At 41.4% G+C, this 19429-nt stretch overlaps 1 protein-coding gene and 1 pseudogene across 6 annotated transcripts in view; both read right to left on the bottom strand.

The window, feature by feature from the left end:
• Window positions 1-2833: 2833 nt before the first annotated feature.
• The window catches only part of RGN (regucalcin), a 27651-nt gene continuing 11055 nt past the window's right edge, over window positions 2834-19429 (bottom strand). For 4 of the 6 annotated variants that reach the window (XM_037160352.2, XM_037160362.2, XM_037160343.2 and 1 more), the window contains 4 exons: window positions 9882-10097; window positions 4768-4899; window positions 4257-4411; window positions 2834-3591 (listed from right to left, as the gene is read on the bottom strand). In XM_037160352.2, the coding sequence (XP_037016247.2) occupies window positions 3541-3591; window positions 4257-4411; window positions 4768-4899; window positions 9882-10097 (554 nt within the window). In that variant the 3' untranslated portion in view covers window positions 2834-3540. Of the gene's footprint in view, window positions 3592-4256; window positions 4412-4767; window positions 4900-9881; window positions 10098-17734 lie in introns of those variants that run through there. The other 2 variants (XM_037160380.2, XM_053670625.1) reach the window with 2 other exon arrangements.
• On the bottom strand, window positions 5458-5617 carry LOC119060455 (uncharacterized; annotated as a pseudogene).

Below are 19429 nucleotides of genomic sequence, written 5' to 3'. Positions count from 1 at the left end.
ACATTTCATATAATAAGGGCTTGGTGATGATGAACTCCTTGAACTTGACCTTATCTGGGAAGTGCTTTGTCTGCCCTTCCATTCTAAATGGAAACTTTGCTGGATAGATCAATCTTGGATGTAGGCCCTTACATTTCATGACTTGGAATACTTCTTTCTAGCCCTTTCTTGCCTGTTAGGTCTCTTCTGAGAAATCAGCTGACAGTCTGATGGGAACTCCTTTGTAGGTGACTGTCCCCTTATGTCTTGCTGCTTCTAGGATTCTCTCCTTCATTTTAATCTTAGGTAATGTAATTATAATGTGCCTTGGTGTGTTCCTCCTTGGGTCCACCTTCTTTGGGACTCTCTGAGCTTCCTGGACTTCCTGGAAGTCTATTTCCTTTGCCAGATTGGGAAAGTTCTCCTTTATTTTTTGTTCAGATAAGTTTTCCTCTTGTTGCTCTTCCTCTTCCCCTTCTGGTACCCCTATAATTTGGAGTTGGAATGTTTAAAGATGTCCTGGAGGTTCCTAAGCTTCTTCTCATTTTTCCTGAATTCTTGTTTCTTCATTCTTTTCTGTTTGGTTGTTTGTTTCTTCCTTCTGGTCCACTCCATTGATTTGAGTTCATTTTCTTCCCATCACTATTGGTTCCATGTGTATTCTTCTTCATTTCACTTAGTGTAGCCTTCATTTTTTCATCTAATTTGTGGCCCAAATCAACCAATTCTGTAAGCCTCCTGATGACCAGTGCTTTGAACTGTGCATCTGATAGGTTGGCTATCTCTTGGTTGCTTAGATGTATTGACTCTGGGGCTTTGATCTGTTCTTCTGTGTGAGTTATTTATTTATTGGTCTGGTCACACCTGTTACATACGAGGGGTGGAGCCTTAGATATTCACCAGTGTGGGGCAACCCAGTGGCTGGGTTTTGATGCTGTATGTAGGGCGGGGTAAGAGAGGGAGCAGTGGCGCATGCTCTGCTCTCTCTCAGATTTCAGTCACTTCCCCTACTACCCAGAAGCAAATTGGGCCCTTCTGGTGCTGGTTCCTGGGTGGGTGGGCTTGTGTACATTCTAGGACCCTGTGGGTCTCTCCAATGAACTCTCCTGTAAGGTTGGGAGTCTCTCCTGGCACCTCACCCCCCACAAGTGGTTTCAATCGGTGCTTTTAGACTTTATTTCCTGTTGCTGGGGCCCTGAGTTTCGCGGTCTCTCTTGCTGTCCATTATTGCCTGGTTTATCTGTGCTTGAATGTGACCGTGGTCAGCCAACTGCCTTGCGCCCCTCACTGGGTCTGCCCATTGCTACCCTGTGCCTGGGGTCTGCCAACTACCGCCTGCACACCCGGGTCTACCAGTCACTGCTTTTTCCTGTCCCGAACTCTCTCCACCGGCCGCCGACTCAACTCCTCTTACCAGTCTGGATTAATGGTTGTCAGACTTCCATACAGTTCAATTTTCTGTCAGTTGTGGGGGGGTTTTTTTGTTTCTAAATTTTTGTTGTCCTTAATTTTGGTTGTGCGAGGAGGCACAGTGTGTCTACCTATGCCTCCATCTTGGCCCTAAGTCCTCCTGTCAATCTTAATATAATAGAATCTAGCCCCTAAAAGGTCAGACCACATCTGTTTTCTGGTCACCCTTCACAGGGGCGCTGTTTGACTGAGAAAAAAAGGAATTCTAAGAGACTGCAGGAACAGCTTTTTGCTGACTGTGAGACTCTCCCTCTCCCAGACTGACCACCATCATCTTGATGTCATTTATGTAACAGCCAACATAGGAAGCTAGAATCACCTTGAGCAACCCAAATTAGGTAGTGGGAGCATGCTGGAGTACAAGATCTGGCATTCCAGCTGTAAAACTGTCATCATTAGGGCCCTGTGTTTGGGGATTGAACATAGGTTGGCACATGCCCAAAACTCACAGGATTTGCCCTAAGTCTATAAAGGACTGCCACTTGCTCACAGTGTCGGGCACACTCCCACATTTGCCAGACTGTACAGATAGCCACCATTACCCACTCCATCAAAGTATGTGAGCCTTGCTCCTCACTGGGCCTCTGGCTATTCTGCAGCCATTGGTGCAGGGAGGGGTGAGTAGTGATGGAAGCTAAATTTTTCACCTCATTGTCAGCGCACATGATGCTATCCACCCCTAAATCCCACAGAAACCCACAGGAACCATGTGGCTAAGGGCTCCCCAGGTTGCTGGCAAAACTGATTTGTGAGACAGACCAGTGTGGCCTGGGTATAGGGACGGTAGGTGGTACATTCTGTCATCTGAATGGGACCTGCCAGAGTTCCCCCAAGCTCCACGGGCTGCTGAGATTTCATTTTTATAACACTACAGGACAGGCCTTCTGGGGATGTGGTTCTGCATTAATGTCATCTTCCTCCAACTCCAACTCATCTGCTATGTCCAGGGATGGAGATTGGAGCTGTTTTGCTGCTTGCAGCTCTTTTTCTAGGGCATCAATTGTGGCTTTCAGGACTTCTTCTTGTCCTTGGAGTTCACATAGTTTCACTGTGTTGTGAAGTATGGTCTCCATCTCAGCCTGCAAAGCTGAAAAAAACACTCAATCACATGAGCACTGAACCATGACAGGGTCTCCCCAACCACACACAGGGCTTTCTCTAGTATATCAGGTATGCTACTGACATCAGCCCACTCCCTAGGTGGGGCCCACAATGTTGGGAGGCTCCCCACTGGGTACCACATCCTGTTGACAGGCCACCCATCCTCCATTTAAACAATGGAATACTACTCAGTCATAAAAAGAAAATTTCACCTGTTGTGACAGTATGAATGGACCTGGAGAACATCATGCTAAGTGAAACAAGCCAGTCAGAGAAAGACAAATACCATATGATTTCACTTATATTTGGAATCTAATGAACAAACTGAATTAACAAGCAAAATACAGACAAAGTCTTGGATACAGAGCAGGATATGACAGTTAAGGAGGGAGGGAGATTAGTGGGTGGAGAGATTGAGCAAAAAGGAAAAAGGACTTATAGACATGGATAACAGTGTGGTGACTGCATGGGGGGTTGGGTATAAGGGGACTAAATGGTAATGGGAAAAATGTAATAAAAATTAAACATTCAGAAAAAAATATACATAGGAAGAGTAATATGAATGTAGGTTACCATTGCAGCACATTTTACAATGATGATGAATATAACAAGGAACATAATTATAATGACTTTACCAGATTATTATTTATTAGTTTGTTTGAAGGTTTAGGTATAGTAAGTATGGAATGCAGAATACAGAACAGATACAGTTTCTTCCCTCTCCCCCTGTCTACCAGCAATCTTCATAGTCAAGAGGCTGGCTGACAGTAGAACAATTCTTGACATTTATGTAGTACATTTGCAGAAGGACTTATGGCATGTTATCAAATCCACCTGCCACCCCTTGTTAAAAATATTTACATTTTAAAAATAGAAAATAAAAATTTAATTATTATATCATTGCCTCATCTTTTGGTAACTAGATTGAAATTTCAGTCCAGAATTTTTTAGTTGTCTTCAAAGTTTCCTCCAGTAGGAAAGGCCTGTCACTTATCCTATATAAGGATTGGGAGGAATTCCTTTGGCCCCCAGGCCAGTTATCTGTTAAAAAAAAAAGAGAGAAACTGTGATAAAAAGTAATTCACAAGTATTCTTTAAAATTATTTTCATGATTTATATTATATATTTAACCACCTATTATTCTTGTTTTATTTCCTATCATACAAAGGAATTACTTGATTAGGTATTTATTATTTAATTATTCACACAGGTAATAATCATTTACAACTAACTTGGATTTAAACTGAATTTATTTATATTATCTTTCCAGCTGTTGAAAAAGAGATTTGAATAAAATGATTTTACACTTCTTTTCAGCTCAAAAGGTCTATAATTTTTATAGGTGTTTGTTTCATTGAAGAAAGTTAAAAGATCCAATAATATTCCTGTGACATTAAAACAATCAACTAATCTTATAAACATGTCTCAAATACTGGTTTCCTAAGTCCATTCTACTGATTCATAGAATTTCAGCAAACATTACTGAAGTAAAAAATATTTTTAATAACTGTACAAAGGAGTCTCAAAATATTGTCTCGAACTTCAGATAATTTTCAGTCTAGAAAATCTAAAATGTTTTTAGGTCTAGCATGATGAGATTACAATGCTAAATGGAATTGTGTTTTGGAAGTATGAAAAAGCACTGATCACTCAATTACTTATCCAATGATCTCCCACTTCACCCTTAAAAGAAGTAGCCAAATCACCTTGAAAATTCCACCAGCTTTAGGTTGCCGCAAAAGATCCTCAGGATCCATTCCATCCCGGGCACAGGTCACATACATTTCAGAGTAAAACTTCCCTCCAAAGCAGCATGAAGTTGTTTTATCAACAGGCAGCATAACGGTTTGGAGTCTTTTCCCTAGATCACCAAATATTTTATTTAAAGTCTACTGCTAGCAAATTTCCAACTTGTGAAAGCTTTCAGGACCCCTTGCAGAACAACAGAGAAGCTTAAAGAAGATGATGGAGGTCTTGTATTTAACCTACCTTCCCTGATAATTTATTTATTTTTGAGCAAAAGTACTTACATGCACAGGAAAAGGAGTTCTGACTACAAATTTCAGCCTGTATCTTTGACCTTTATTTCTAAAATCATACAATTGAGGCCTTTGAATATATTGCTGTCTAACTTTATTAGTAATGAAGTTTCTGCAGTCCCTAGTGTCTGGTGTTTTCTAGACATGACAGTGATTTCCCATTGTGCCATGGGCCTACCTGTCTCAGGATCTAAACAAATCACTCTTCCTCCATTATAACAGGCCACCCACAGCTTCCCCTCAGCATCGATACACATTCCATCTGGGATTTGTTCTTCTTTCTCCAGCTTGTAAACACTTCTACGGTTGGCTATGGTTAAAAAACAAAAACAATAATGAAAAACAGCCCTGAGCAGTGTGGCTCAGTTGGTTGGGTGTCATTCCGGTCTGATTCCTGGTCAGGACACATCCTGGGTTGTGGGTTTGGTTCCTGGGCAGGGCACATATGAGAGGCAACAGATCGATGTTTCTCTCTCACATTGATGTTTCTTGCCCTCTCTTTCTCCCTCCCTTCCCCTCTCTCTAAAAATAAATAAAATCTTTAAATACACTCACATGCTCCAAAACAACAGGTCACTCAATACTGAGCATCAAACAAAGAGCAACTGAGCTGATTATAAATACTGATCACTTCTGCTTATCCACGGTCTGGTGTATGGGCACCACAGGCAGGATGATTGAGAAGGATTCCTAACTCTAAACAATGTCTAGAAATGTGAATGGGCATCCCTCAACAAAGGATTTTTACCATATGATTTGGGGTGGATTCATTCCCTTTAGTTTGGGTACAGACATGTCTGTCTGAGCTTCCCGAGGAGGAGAGAAAAAAAGAAACAGAATTCTTAATAAAATACCAATAGATTTTTTTTTATGTGCCACAGGCATGAACCAGCTCTAGCCACCAATGCAGGCAACAAGCTAGGATGAACTAAGGACTGTACTAAGGACTGAACTAAGGACTGCTTTGCCCTGACTGATATAAGAGCAACACCACCAATTAGGTGTGTCCTTGCCCATTGCCAGGGGGTCCAATAGATGTTTTTGATGCTGACCTGAATTGAAGCCCTGCATGCCCACTTCAAATATACTTCAGTCTGCAATTAGACCTCTGTTATTTTATGAGTTGTTTCTACCCAACTGAATGCTCCATAATCACCTTATCAAAAGTAAATATTGGAAGTGTTTCTTTTTGAAAGGAGGAGAGTTGGTTTCTGAAACCAACTAAGTGACCTTAAAGAGAGAATCATAGTATGCACAAAACAAACATCAAAATCCAGAGGAGCTTTACACTACAAAATGCAGGTCATTACTGTAATAAAATTGAGGCATTTAAACATGTTAAAACCATGAATAAGTAAAATGGGTAAAAACAGTAATAACAAAGAGCACTGCTTATTTCTTTTTTAAAAATTATATTCTATTGATTATGCGATTACAGTTGTCCAAATGCTCCCTTCTTCCCCCGCTTTCCACTCAGCACCCTCCACTCCCTCAAGCAATCCCCACACCATTGTTCATGCATATAAATTCTTTGGCTACTCCATTTTACTATACTGCACTTTACATCCCCATGTCTATTCTGTAACTACCTATTTGTTCTTCTTAACCCACTAACTTCTCCAATTCTTCCCCACACCCCTCTCATCTGACAACCATTAACATGTTCTCCATATCCATGACTCTGTTTCTGTTCTTGTTTGCTTAGTTTGATTTTTAAATTCAATTGTTGATAGATAATGTATTTTTTGCCATTTTATTGTTCATAGTTTTGGTCTTCTTTTTCTTAAATAAGGCCCTTGAACATTTCATATAATAATGGTTTGATGATGATGAACTCCTTTAGTTTTTTCTTGTCTGGGAAGCTCTATTTGCCCTTCCATTCTAAATGATAGCTTTGCTGGGTAGAAGAGTCTTGGCTGTAGGTCTCTGCTTTTCATGACTTTGAGTATTTCTTGCCAATCCCTTCTGGCCTGCAAAGTTTCTTTTGAGAAATCAGCTGACAGTCTTATTGGCACTCCTTTGCATATAACCATCTTCTTTTCTCTGGCTGCTTTTAAGATTCTCTCTTTATATTTAACCCTTGGCATTTTAATTATGATGTGTCTTGAAGTGGGCCTCTTTGCATCCATCTTGTTTGGGACTCTCTATGCTTCCTGGACTTGCATGTCTATTTCCTTCACCAACTTAGGGAAGTTTTCTTTCACTACTTTTTCAAATAGATTTTCAATTTCTTGCTCTTTCTCTTCTCCTTCTGTCATTCCTATGGTGAAAATGTTGGACCACCTGAAGTTGTCCCAGAGGCTGCTTACACTATCTTTATTTGTTTGGGTTCTTTCTGTTTCTTGTTCTGATGGGTTGTTTTTTGCTTCCTTATGTTCCAATCATTGATTTGATTCTTGGCTTCATCTGTTTAACTGTTGTTGATGGGGAACTCAAAAGTGGAAATTTTTAGTTTAAGTAATAGCTAATAAGCTATTTAGTAATCAATGCAAGTAAAAGCTATTGTTCCAGGAACTGAAGGTATGACCCACCCTGACTCCAGGAGACCATAAGCAGTTCCACCTTTGTGCCTCAGGAAGGATGCAAGCAATTCAAGAGGGTATCTGGGCCATTGTGCTCCAGAGTGAGATGCCCACCGCCCAGGATACAGCTAAAGATTACTGTCCAGGATGAGAATGCTGCAGGTTTTTAAATCCAATTAACTTTTCCTAAATTCCACACTCCTTACCTACACTTTGTCCTACTTATAAAAAAAAGTCATTTTTAAAATGGAATTAAAATGGTTTGTTAGGGTATAAACCTGCCATCCTCTCAGATTGCAGACCATCTGAATAAAGTGCCCATAGAGATTCAGCCCTGGCTGGTGTGGCTCAGGGGGACTGAGTGGGGGCCTGTGAACCAGGGGTTGCTGGTTCAGTTCCCAGTTAGGGCACATGCCTGGGTTGTGGGCTGGGTTCTCGGTTGGCGGTGTGCGGGCTGCAACTGATGGATATATCTCTTGCACACTAATGTTTTTCTCCCTCTCTTTATCCCTCCCTTACCTTCTTCCTAAAAATAAATAAATAAAACCTTTAAAAAAAGATTCAATCCCTGTAACTGCTTATTGGGTCTGGTGGGCGACAGGCAGCATGAACACCAGCTTTTCTGGTTTGTTTACCTGTAAATCACTCTTTATTTCAATTAGTGTATCCTTTGTTTCTGACTGGGTCTTTTTTTATGCTGCTGAGGTTCTCACTAAGTTCCTTGAGCATCCTTATAACCACTATTTTGAACTCTTCGTCTGATAGATTGCTTTTCATTTTTGTGAAACTCCATTTCATTTAACTCTTCTGTAGTTTTATTCTGTTCTTTCATTTGTGCCATGTCTCTTTGTCTCCTCATTTTGTCAGACTTCCTGTGCTTACTTCTATGTATTAGGTAGAGCTGCTTTGACTCTGTGTCTTGGTAGCTACATGGTAGCATGTAGTAGGTATCCTGTAGGGCCCAGTGGCACAGCCTCCCCTATAACCCAAGCTGTGTATTTGAGGTGCTCCCTCCACGTGGTCTGAGTACACCCTCCTCTTGTAGTTGAACCTTGGTTGCTGTTGGCAGGTCAATGAGAGGGATTTACCCAGACCAGTCAGTTGCAAGGATTGGCTGTGACCACTGACCATCAATCACACCTGTGATCTCTTTGGAGGATCAGCTGTGCAGGGGCAGGGTTGTGGTGCTCCAATGTGACCTGTAGTTGTCCACTGGTTGTGCCGGCTCTGGGGTTTCCCAGGTGGTGTAGGCCAAGGTCAGCCTCCCACCTCGTGTTTTACCCAGGGCCACACTGCCTGAGCTATAGAGCAATCTGAAAGGGCCACTACTTGTGCTTGGCTTGGAGATTCTCAGGTGAAGCTAGGCTGCAAACCTAGGCTGACTGCTTTTGGTGCTGTACCTGGGACCACTTAGCAAGAGGTACAGGGGCTGGGGGCTCACTGAGGCTGGCTGTTGTTTGTTTGAAAGGATTTAGGAAGTCATGAAGCACAGCCAGGACCAGCCATTCATATGGAAAAGCCACTGTTAACAGCTGTAACTTGGGTGGGACAGTGTCTCAGTGAATCTCCAGGTTGGGGCAAACAGTGTTAGCCAGGTTGATGGAGTCTCACAATGGCACCTGCCTGCCAGCTTTGTGGCCCTACCTGACTTTCTTTGTGGGAGAAAGCTGGCCCCCGGCTTTTGCCTTGATGCCAAACACTTCGGATTCTCTATATTCCACTGGTGCCTTTCAAGCTGCTACCCCAGTGCTGGAGCTCAGAGAGAGTACATCTAAGCAAGTTCATGTGTGGGTTCTTTAAGAAGAACTGCTTGGGACTATAGAAGTTTCTTCCACCTACTCAATCCCTGTTGGTCTTTGCAGCCAAAAGTTATGGGGACTTATATTCCTGGCTCTGGAACCCTGCGCTGGGGGGCCTGGTGTGAGGCTAAGACTCCTCACCCTCAAGGAATCCATCTCGAATTTTTATCCACCGCAAGTGGATGTGGGACTAGTCCATTCAACGTCTCTACCCAATCCTTCTGGTCTGGATGGATGTGATTTCTTTAAGTCTGTAGTTGTCCGACTTCCATTCAACTCGGATTTCTGATGGTTTTGAATCAAGAGCACTACATATTTCAAACAGCTGTACTGGAATGTTTTATCTGTGATTAAAGCTACACGAGAGTCTTGTGATACTATTCAAGTCATTTAATTATTAGTTTTACTCTTGTGGTTTGGCACCTTTCATGAAACATTTTCAAGTACTCCCTTTTTAAATTCTTCTCAATGATTCCTTCCCTCGCAGTTTCCAACTATGGGTCGTTTAGAGCCCATTGATGGACTTGAATAATCTGTAATTACTTATTTTTACTTTTCCATTTTGAAAATTGTTAATTTGTCTCTGAGCACTTGCCTATAGTTAACTAAAGTGAAAATAAGAAATATCAACCCAAAATTCTAACCTATTTCTCTATCCCATTCTACTGTATATTATTTGCCTTTAGGCACCTCCTGGTAAAATAGGATACATTTACAGTGAACCTCTTTCTAGTGATGGTGGCAAGAAAGAGGATTAAAGATCCATCCATATTATGCCAACTGTGGTCACATTTAGCTGTGTAAGAGCCATGGCTTGACTGGAATCATAGTCAAGTCTGTGTAATCATTACCATACTGGGATAATAACAATGGAAAGTTCTCTATTTGACAAATTTGACCTTTTCACATAAGTGGAGAAATAGGCAGCTCACTAAGGAGCAGTATTAAGAAAATAAGGAAAAAATACATACAGATCTTTCCTGTTTGCAGGTCATAGTCAAAGGCATCCACTGAGTAGGACAGGCTGTCGATGTAATAAAAGATTTTGTGGTCCAGGGACCAATCCAAACCATTGGAGATGTCCACCTGGTCAAAGTACTTTTCCACATGGTGGTCAGGAAAGAGGGAGTACAGGGACCCTTGGTGCCGTTCTAGAACTGCCGGGGCTGTTTCTTCAGCCATGGTGCCTACAGAAATCAAAGACCACTGAGCTCAGCCCCATAGCATCTTGCCCATGGCAATATCACCTTTTATCACTAGGGTTCCTTCCCATGATTAAATTAAGGAATTTATACAATCCCAATCTGGGTCCCGTATTTTTTTAAATTTATCCTTTATTGTATTTTTCCATTACCATTTAGTCCCCTTATATATCACTCCCCCCCCCCAGCAATCACCACACTGCTGTCCATGTCCATGAGTCCTTTTTCCTTTTTGTTCAGTCACTCCACCCCCTAATTTACCCAGGCCCCCAGGTCCTATATATTTGAAAAATGACAACTACCTTGCTTATAATGCAAATAAAAATTACACACGTTCTAGTTCCAGATAAGGAGTACATATGCACCTACTTCATTTCCTTTCATTGAACACAGCTACATAATTATACAACCTGGACAAAATGTATGGCGCAGCTGTTTGAGAACCTTGAAAGGCAAATATTAGGAAGCTCAGGGAAGAACACCAGAAATTGAACTACCACCTAGTTGGTGGTGAGTTCTCCATTTTATCCTCCAGTATGTCCCAGCCTGAACTCAGTACAGCCTGAAAATTGCAAGTGAATACTGTGGTGCAGAGACAGAGATCCAAGAGAAACCCTCTAGATCTGGTTCAAGGAGCAGAAGAGGAAACTCCTGAGGTTCAGAGAGAGTAGAAGGAATCCCCTGGTAATTTCCCACTCCCTTCTGTTCATTCTGTCACACATTGGTCCTGAGGCAGTTCTGCAGCAAGGGGTAGCAACAGCAGAGTGTCCAGCAACAGGAAACTACAGGAATCAAAAGTCTGAGGGTAGAGGACATTCTTCTTCATTTTGCAAAGCTACAGCTCCAAAAGGGCAGAGCCAAACACTGCTGCTTTTATGTTCTCTCTCTGTCCTCCTGCCACTTGGTCTTAGAGGCAGCACAATCATAGGGATAGGTGGTTTCTGGATGGAGGAATGAAAGGAGAGCTCAAGCAAAGTGGAAAGTACCTGAAGATAGTGAAGACAGATTTTGCACAGGAATGCAAGCCCATAACACTGTCTGTGATCTCTTGGGCCCATCTTCTATTTGTACATGCATGGGTCTGATTCTAATTAGCATACCAAGGACTAAGAGTGGTACTGTGGGTAGAATTCCTTCTGTGTCACAGACTGACCACTGAGTGGTATGCATGTGGGACAAATCCTCATGGCATCTAACAGAAAGCAGGTTGGAACTTGTGGTCTGAACCTAAGCATACAGATTGCTTACTAAACTAAATAAACAAACATTCTCCAAAGGATTTAAACAAGACTCAAGGTCTCATAATACAGTAATCAGAATGTCCAGGATACCATCTAAAATTACTTGGCAACATGAAGAAACATGAAAATCTCAACTCATATAGAAAACAAGCAACAGAAGCAGAAAACGAAATGGTACAGATGTTGGAATTACTTGACAAAGATTAAAGCAGTTCTTATGAGCAATTTGTAAATAGTCTTGAAACAACACTGAAAATAAAAAATATCACCAAAGAAATAGAAGATATAAAGACTAATCAAATGAAAATTTTAGAACTTTTAGAACATCTTACTGGATAGAACCAATAGCAGAAAAGAGATGACAAAGGAAAGAGTCAGTGTACCTGATGGTAGATCAATAGAAATTGTCCAATCTGAACAAAAGAGATAATAAAGATTGAAAAAAATGAACAGAATTTTAGGGATTTTTGGGACAACAAAATGGTTAACATATATGCCACTGGATTCCTAGAGAAGAGGAGAAAGAACAAAGGGCCAAAAAACATTTGAAGAAATAATGGCTCTGGCTGGTGTAGCTCAGTGGACTAAGCATGGGCCTGTGAACCAAAGGATCATGGTTCAATTCCCAGTCAGGACACACGTCTGGGGTGTGTTGCAGGCCAGTTCCCAGCAGGGGACACATGAGAGGCAACCATATATTGATGTTTTTCTCCCTCTCTCCTTCCCTTGCCCTCTAAAGATAAATAAATAAAAATATTTAAAAAAAGAAATAATGGCTCAAAATTCCTCAAGTTTTTGAAAAGCACAAAACTATAGATGCAAGAAGCTGAGCAAACCCAAAACAGGATAGGCCCAAAGAAACCCATATACATCATAATAAAATTTCTGAAAACTAAAATAGAAATCCTTGAGATCAATGAAAAAAATGACATAATGATTTCAATTACAAGTTTTTCATGAGAAAACATGGCGGTCAGAAGGAAGTGGTACATTTTAAATTTGCTGAAAGAAAAAAGTGTCAACCTAAAATTCTATATTCAGTGAAAATATCCTTCAAGAATGAGGGTGAAATAAAGACATCCTTATATAAAGTACAACTGAGAGAATTCATAGCCAGTAGAACTGCTTTAAAAGAATTGCTAAAGGAAGTTCTTCAGACACAAGGGAAATACCAAAAGGAAGCAAGGAACATGAGATGAAAGAAGAGCAATAGAAATAGTAAACATATGAATAAGTATAGTAGGCTATTTTTATCTTTAGTTCTTTAAAATATTTTTGATTGTATAAGTGAAAACTAGATTTTTGGCAAAAACTATATTTTCTGATGGGATTTTCAATGTATGTATATAAAGACAATGATAGTATAAAGAGTTGATTACCAACTTAAGTGGTGAAATATTGGTTCTAGATAGACTGAAAAGTTAATTATATATTTTGCAATCCCTCCAGCAACCCTTAAAAAACTATACAAAGAGATATAGTGAAAAATTACAATAAATAAGTGAAAATTGATTCTAAAGAGTGTTCAAATGACCCAAAAGAAGGAAGGAAAGGGGAAAAAGAGGAACAAAAAATACAGAGTGAAAGAAAAGAAAACAATAAAATGGTAGATCTAAGTCAAAGCATATCAATAATTACATTAACTGTAAATAATATAAACACACCAATTAAGATAGGGACTGTCAGGAGGAATTAAAAAAATTTAATCCTGCCCAGGCTGGTGTAGCTCAGTGGATTGAGCATAGATCTGTGAAGCAAAGGGTTGCTGGTTTGATTCCTAGTCAGGGCATATGCCTGGGTTGCACACCAGTCCCCAGTAGGGGACACATGAGAGGCAACCACGCACTGATGTTTCTCTCCCACTCTTTCTCCTTCCCTTCCCCTCTCTCTAAAAATAAATAAATAAAATATTTTTAAAAATTTAATCCTCAGTCAGGGCACATGCTTGGGTTGCAGGCCAGGTCCCAGCGGGGACACACAAGAGGCAACCATACATTGATATTTCTCTCCCTCTCTCCTTCCCTCCCCTTCTAAGGATAAATAAATAAAATCTTTAAAAAAGTTTAATCCTAATCTGAGTATATGTTTATTGATTTTAGAGAGAGAGGAAGGGAAAGAGAGAGAAACATCGATCTTTTGCATACTGTACATGCTCTGACTGGGGATCAAACCTGTAACCTTTTGGTATACAGGATGATGATGCTCTAATCAATTGAGCCACCCAGCCAGGACCAGAAAGAATGTTTTAAGAAATTCAACTATATTGTCTACAAGAAACTCACTTCGAATATAATGATACACATAGCTTAAAGGTAAAAGGATGGAAAAATATATACAAGACTTCCAGCCAAGTTGGAGGCATAGGGAGACACGCTGTGCCTCCTTGCACAACCAAAAGAAGTACAACAATTAAAAAAAAGAACCAGAACTGACAGAAAATTTAAGTGTATGGAAGCCTGACAACCCAGGAGTTAAAGAAGACACAATCATCCAGACTGGTAGGAGGGGTGGAGACAGGCAGCCAGGTGGAAAGGACTCACGGCAAGGTGGAGGCTAGCAGACCCAGTGAGGTGGTGGGTTGTGGAGTGGGGCATGTGAGGCTGCAGCTGGCCGGCAAGGCAGCAGTGGGCAGACCCAGTGAGGTGGTGAATTGCAGACTGGGTGGTCCCACATTCCTGCCCAGATAAACTGGGAGAAACAACTGGGGAGTGGGAAGAACTGTGCAACCCAGGGCCCCAACATAGAGAAATAAAGCTTCAAACCACTGATTGAAAACACCTCTGGGGGTTGAGGCAGCAGTGGGAGAAACTTCCAGCCTCACAAGAGAATTTGTTGGAGAGACCCTCAGGGTCCTAGAACGTATACAAACCCACCCATGCAGGAATCAGCGCCAGAATGGCCCAATTTGCTTGTGGGAAGTGGGGGAAGTGACTGAAATATGGCAGAGACCGGAGCAAGCACCATTGTTCCCTCTCAGACCCCTTCCTTACATATAGTGTCACAATACAGTGAGGTAGGTGGGTTGTGCCACCCTGGTGAACACCTAGGGCTCTGCCCCTTATTACATAACAGGTGTGTCAAGACAGAAAAAAATGGCCCAAATGAAAAAATAGATCAAAGCTCCAGAAAAAATACAACTAATCCATGAAAAGATAGCCAACCTATCAGATGCACAGTTCAAAACACTGGTAATCAGGATGCTCACAGAACTGGTTGAATTTGGTTGCAAATTAGATGAAAAAATGAAGGCTATGCTAAGTGAAATGAAAGTAAATGCACAGGGAACCGATAGTGATGGGAAGGAAACTGGGATTCAAATCAATGGTGTGTACCAGAAAGAAGAAAGAAACATCCAACCAGAAAAGAATGAAGAAATAAGAATTCAAAAAAAAATTAGGAGAGGCTTAGGAACCTTCAGGACATCTTTAAATGTTCCAACATCCTAATTAAAGGGGCACCAGAAGGGGAAGAGGAAGACCAACAAATGGAAAAGTTATTTGAACAAATAATAAAGGAGAACTTCCCCAATCTGGCAAAGGAAATAGACTTCCAGGAATTCCAGGAAACTCAGGAAGTCCCAAAGAAGGTGGACCCAAGGAGGAACACACCAAGGCACGTCATAATTACATTACCCAAGATAAAAATGAAGGAGAGAATCCTAGAAGCAACAAGAGAAAAGGAGACAGTTACCTACAAAGGAGTTCCCATTAGACTGTCAGCTGATTTCTCAAAAGAGACCTTACAGGCAAGAAAGGGCTGGAAAGAAGTATTTCAAGTCATGAAAGGCAAGGACCTACATCCAAGATTGATCTATCCAGCAAAGCTTTCATTTAGAATGGAAGGGCAGACAAAGCACTTCTCAGATAAGGTCAAGTTCAAGGAGTTCATCATCACCAAGCCCTTATTATATGAAATGTTAAAGAGACTTATGTAAGAAAAAGAAGACAAAAAACATGTACAGTAAAATGACAGCAAACTCACAATCATTATCAACCACAACTAAAAGAAAAACAAAAGCAAACAACTAAACAGGAACAGAAACACAGAAATGGAGATGACATGGAGGGTTAGCAATGGGGGAGTGGGAGGAGGAGAGGGGGGGAAAGGCACAGAAAATAAGCAGCATAGATGGTAGGTAGAAAATAGAAAGGGGGAGGGTAAGAATAGTATAGGAAATGTAGAAGCCAAAGAACTTATATGTATGACCCATGGACATGAACTAAAGGGGGGGAATGTGGGTGGGAGGGGGTGTGCAGAGTGAAGGAGAGTGAATGGGGAAATGGGACAACTGTAATAGCATAATCAATAAAATATATTTTAAAAGAGAAATATATACCATGCAAATACCAATCAAGAGACAACTGGAAAGGCTGTGTTAATATCAGAAAGGTTGTGTTAATATCAAACAAAATACACTTACAGCCAAGAAAATTACCAGAGAGAAAAACTGGCCTATTACACACAGAAAATTCAATAGGGAGGCATAGTAATCCTGAATGTTTGTGCTTAACAACACAGCTTCAAATGCACAATGCAAAAGTTGGAACTGAAAGGAGAAATAGACAAATCCACAATACTAGTTGATGTCAGCATCCCTCTCTCAGTAATACATACAAGTAGAGAATCAGTAAAGAAATAGAAGAACTGAACAGCATCAACCAACTGGATCTAAGGACATTTATAGAACACTCCACTCAACAGCAGCAGAATACAAATTCTTCTCAAGTGCACATGGGATATTCACTTAGGTAGACTTGAGTGTGCAGAGCAAAGTTTGACTCCAAGGAAGAAACTGGAAAGGTCATTTACTTTACCAAGCACCATCTGAAAGAAGAGTGAGTTAGAGGATAATGGACTAAAACAGGAAAGCCTGAATAGCAAGCAAGACGTGATAAATTCTCCCTGCTGGAAAGAAGGATGCTCACATGGCAGTTTCTTGCTATAGGGCAGTTGTGTTTGTTTCATTAATATTCCTCTCCATTCTCTGCCTCAGATGTTCTTTCTTAGTGGGAAGGAACAACCTGGGGTGTTGGTTTATACATTGATAACCAGCAGTGAACACAGACAGGTCAGACTTTGGGTGTGGTGACATCTCCAGAGTACTACCTACTCTCTTGAGACTCTAGACTATCAGATGATCCTCCCCTTTTCTGGTCCAGGGACACCTCTCAACACCTGCTTAAAGCTATGAACTCTCTAGAAAAAGGTTCTCAGGTGTTTCTGGCAGAGGCACATAACCAGTATAAATCTCACAATGTTGTCTACAATTTTGAGGGGTCTCCTGAGGGCACGGGTTAAGAACCGGTGGCCCCAGGATAAAAACTCAGGCCTCTGAGGGCATTTTAATTTTGTCTCACAAAGTACCACAGAATTGTAAACTTCTAGCCATAATGGAGTGAGAAAATCTATTTCAACAGGAGGTAAATTATCCAATTATATTTCTTTACTCTGCAGAAATTACTGGCAGAAGGGCTTCCAACAAATTTTCATCTTTAATCTGTCAGCCTGTCCTGGACTAGGAAGATGAGAAGCAACCCACAGCCAGCTCCTGAGATCTCACCTACCTTTCCATGTTGAAAGTGAACAGAGCCAGGATAGCATGATGGATAATGGGAGAGGGCAATGTGGGGAGGTGAAAACAGTAAGGGTTTAGAATCAATTTCAGCTAATTTATAAGGTTGTTATGATGGGAGTTAAGTGGGAAATAGGTACGAAATACATTATTTAAGTTCAAACTGCAGTTAAAATTCATTTAAAGCTATATATGAGCCATTCTGCAACCATCACAGTAAAGATTGGCTCAAGTGAGAATCATCAAAGAATGTAAAACCTAAGTGAGAAATTTTAATGAGGACCAGGGTATTTGCTTGGACAAAGCATCTCTCCATTTTTTAGACAGCACTAACATGGCCCCTAATGGTCCCTGAGTATCAGTATTCATACCCTTGGACAGTTCCCTCCACCATTGCCTGTGTGACCTACAGCACATGTCAGAAGTGATGCCATGCCACTTTCAACATTGGTTATAATAAAACTAGCCTCCATCTTGGCCCCTCTATCACTCCTCACTCTCTCATCACCAGCTTTGGGAAAAGCCATGTTCTAAGCTGCCTTATGAAAAGGCCCACTTGGTAAGGGACAGAAACCAACCCCCCACATGAATGAGTTTAGAAGCAAATCCTCCAGGTTCCGTAGGAGACTCAAGTCTCTTCTGAGGCTGTAGCCCCAACCAACAGCTCAACTGCAATTTCATGAAATAACCTTGAACTAAAACCACCCAGATTCTTTTTTTAATTTTTTTATTGATTATGCCATTACATTTGCTCTATTCCCCCCTCCATTCCCCTCCACCCTGCATACCCCTCCCCCCATTTCCCCCTTTAGTTCATGCACACGTGTCTCAAATTCTTTAGATTCTGTATTTCCCCTACTATTCTTACCCTCCCCCCTATTTTCTATCTACTGTCTATGCTACTTATTTTCTGTACCTTCTCCCCCTTCTCATCCTCCCACTCCCCTGTTGCTAACCCTCCATGAGATCTTCATTTCTATGGTTCTGCTCCTGATCTAGCTGTCCTCTTAGTTTGCTTTTGTTTTAGGTGTGGTTGTTACTAACTGTGAGTTTGCTGTCCTTTCACTGTTCATCTTTTTTTATCTTCTTTTTCTTAGGTAAGTCCCTTTAACATTTCATATAATAAGGGCTTGGTGATGATGAACTCCTTGAATTTGGTCTTATCTGAGAAGCACTTTATCTGTCCTTCCATTCTAAGTGAAAACTTTGCTGGGTAGAGCAATCTTGGTTGTAGGTCTTTGGATTTCATGACTTGGAATACCTCTTTCCAGACCCTTCTTGCCTGTAAGGTCTCTTTTGAGAAATCAGCTGACAGTCTGATGGGAAGTCCTTTGTAGGTGACTGTCCCCTTAGCTCTTGCTGCTTCTAGGATTCTCTCCTTCATTTTAATCTTGGCTAATGTAATGATGATGTGCCTTGGTGTGTTCCTTCTTGGGTCCAACTTCTTTGGGACTCTCTGAGCTTCCTGGATTTCCTGGAAGTCTATTTCCTTTGCCAGATTGGGGAAATTTTCCTTTATTATTTGTGCAAATAAGTTTTCCACTGGTGGCTGTGCCTTTCCCCCTTCTGGTACCCCTATAATTCGGATGTTGGAACGTTTAAAGATGTCCTGGAGGTTCCTAAGCTTCTCCTCATTTTTCTGAATTCTTATTTCTTCATTCTTTTCTGTTTGATCATTTTTTTCTTCCTTCTGGTCCACTCCCTTGATTTGAGTCCCAATCTCCTTTCCATTACTATTGGTTTCCTTTGTATTACCATTCATTTCAATTAGTTTAGCTTCCATATGTTTCTCTAATTTGTGACTAAAATCAACCAGTTCTGTAAGGATCCTGATAACCAGTGTTTTGAACTGTGCATCTGAAAGACTGGCTATTTCTTCATCGCTTAGATCTATCGGTTCTGGGGCTCTGAGTTGTCCTAGAGCCATTTTTGGTCTATTCCTGCTGTTAAGTAAGAGGAGCCAAGCCTTAGTTGTTTACCTGGACGGGGCAACCCAGGTTGCTGGTTTGTGATGCTGTGTGTGGGGGCGTGGTCAGAGAAGGAGCAATGGCGGTCCTCTCCGCTAGCTCAGCCCGTCCAGTCACAGCACTCGCCCCGGCTTGTTTATCCCATCGGAACTGTGCGAGCCTGCTGCGCGCAGGCTTCCCTTCTCACTGGTTTCTCCGCACGCAGATGCGCGACCGACTGACCGACCGACCGCAGACAGCCCGCCGCGCCTCTTCCCTGTGCGCTCCCGTAGCTAGCTGGTGATCAGCGCCTTCGGCTGCTTGCACTCCGCGCACCACCCGGGAATTTTTTCTTGCAAACCTGCTCCGCTGCTGGTTTCGCTTCTCTTACCGGTTTAGCTGAGCATTTAGATGTCTTTGGACTCCTTATTGTCAATTTTCCGTGTGGCTTGGTTGTGATTGTTGTTAAAAATAGTTGTTCTTAGATTTGGTTGTGCACAGAGGCAAGGTGGTTCCTCCACCTACGTCTACATCTTGGCAGAAGTCCAAACCACCCAG

Source organism: Artibeus jamaicensis, unplaced genomic scaffold (assembly GCF_021234435.1).
Source record: "Artibeus jamaicensis isolate MK-2021 breed Jamaican fruit bat unplaced genomic scaffold, CSHL_Jam_final contig_60, whole genome shotgun sequence".
NCBI lineage: Eukaryota > Metazoa > Chordata > Mammalia > Chiroptera > Phyllostomidae > Artibeus > Artibeus jamaicensis.
This window is presented reverse-complemented; position numbering and strand designations above follow the sequence as displayed.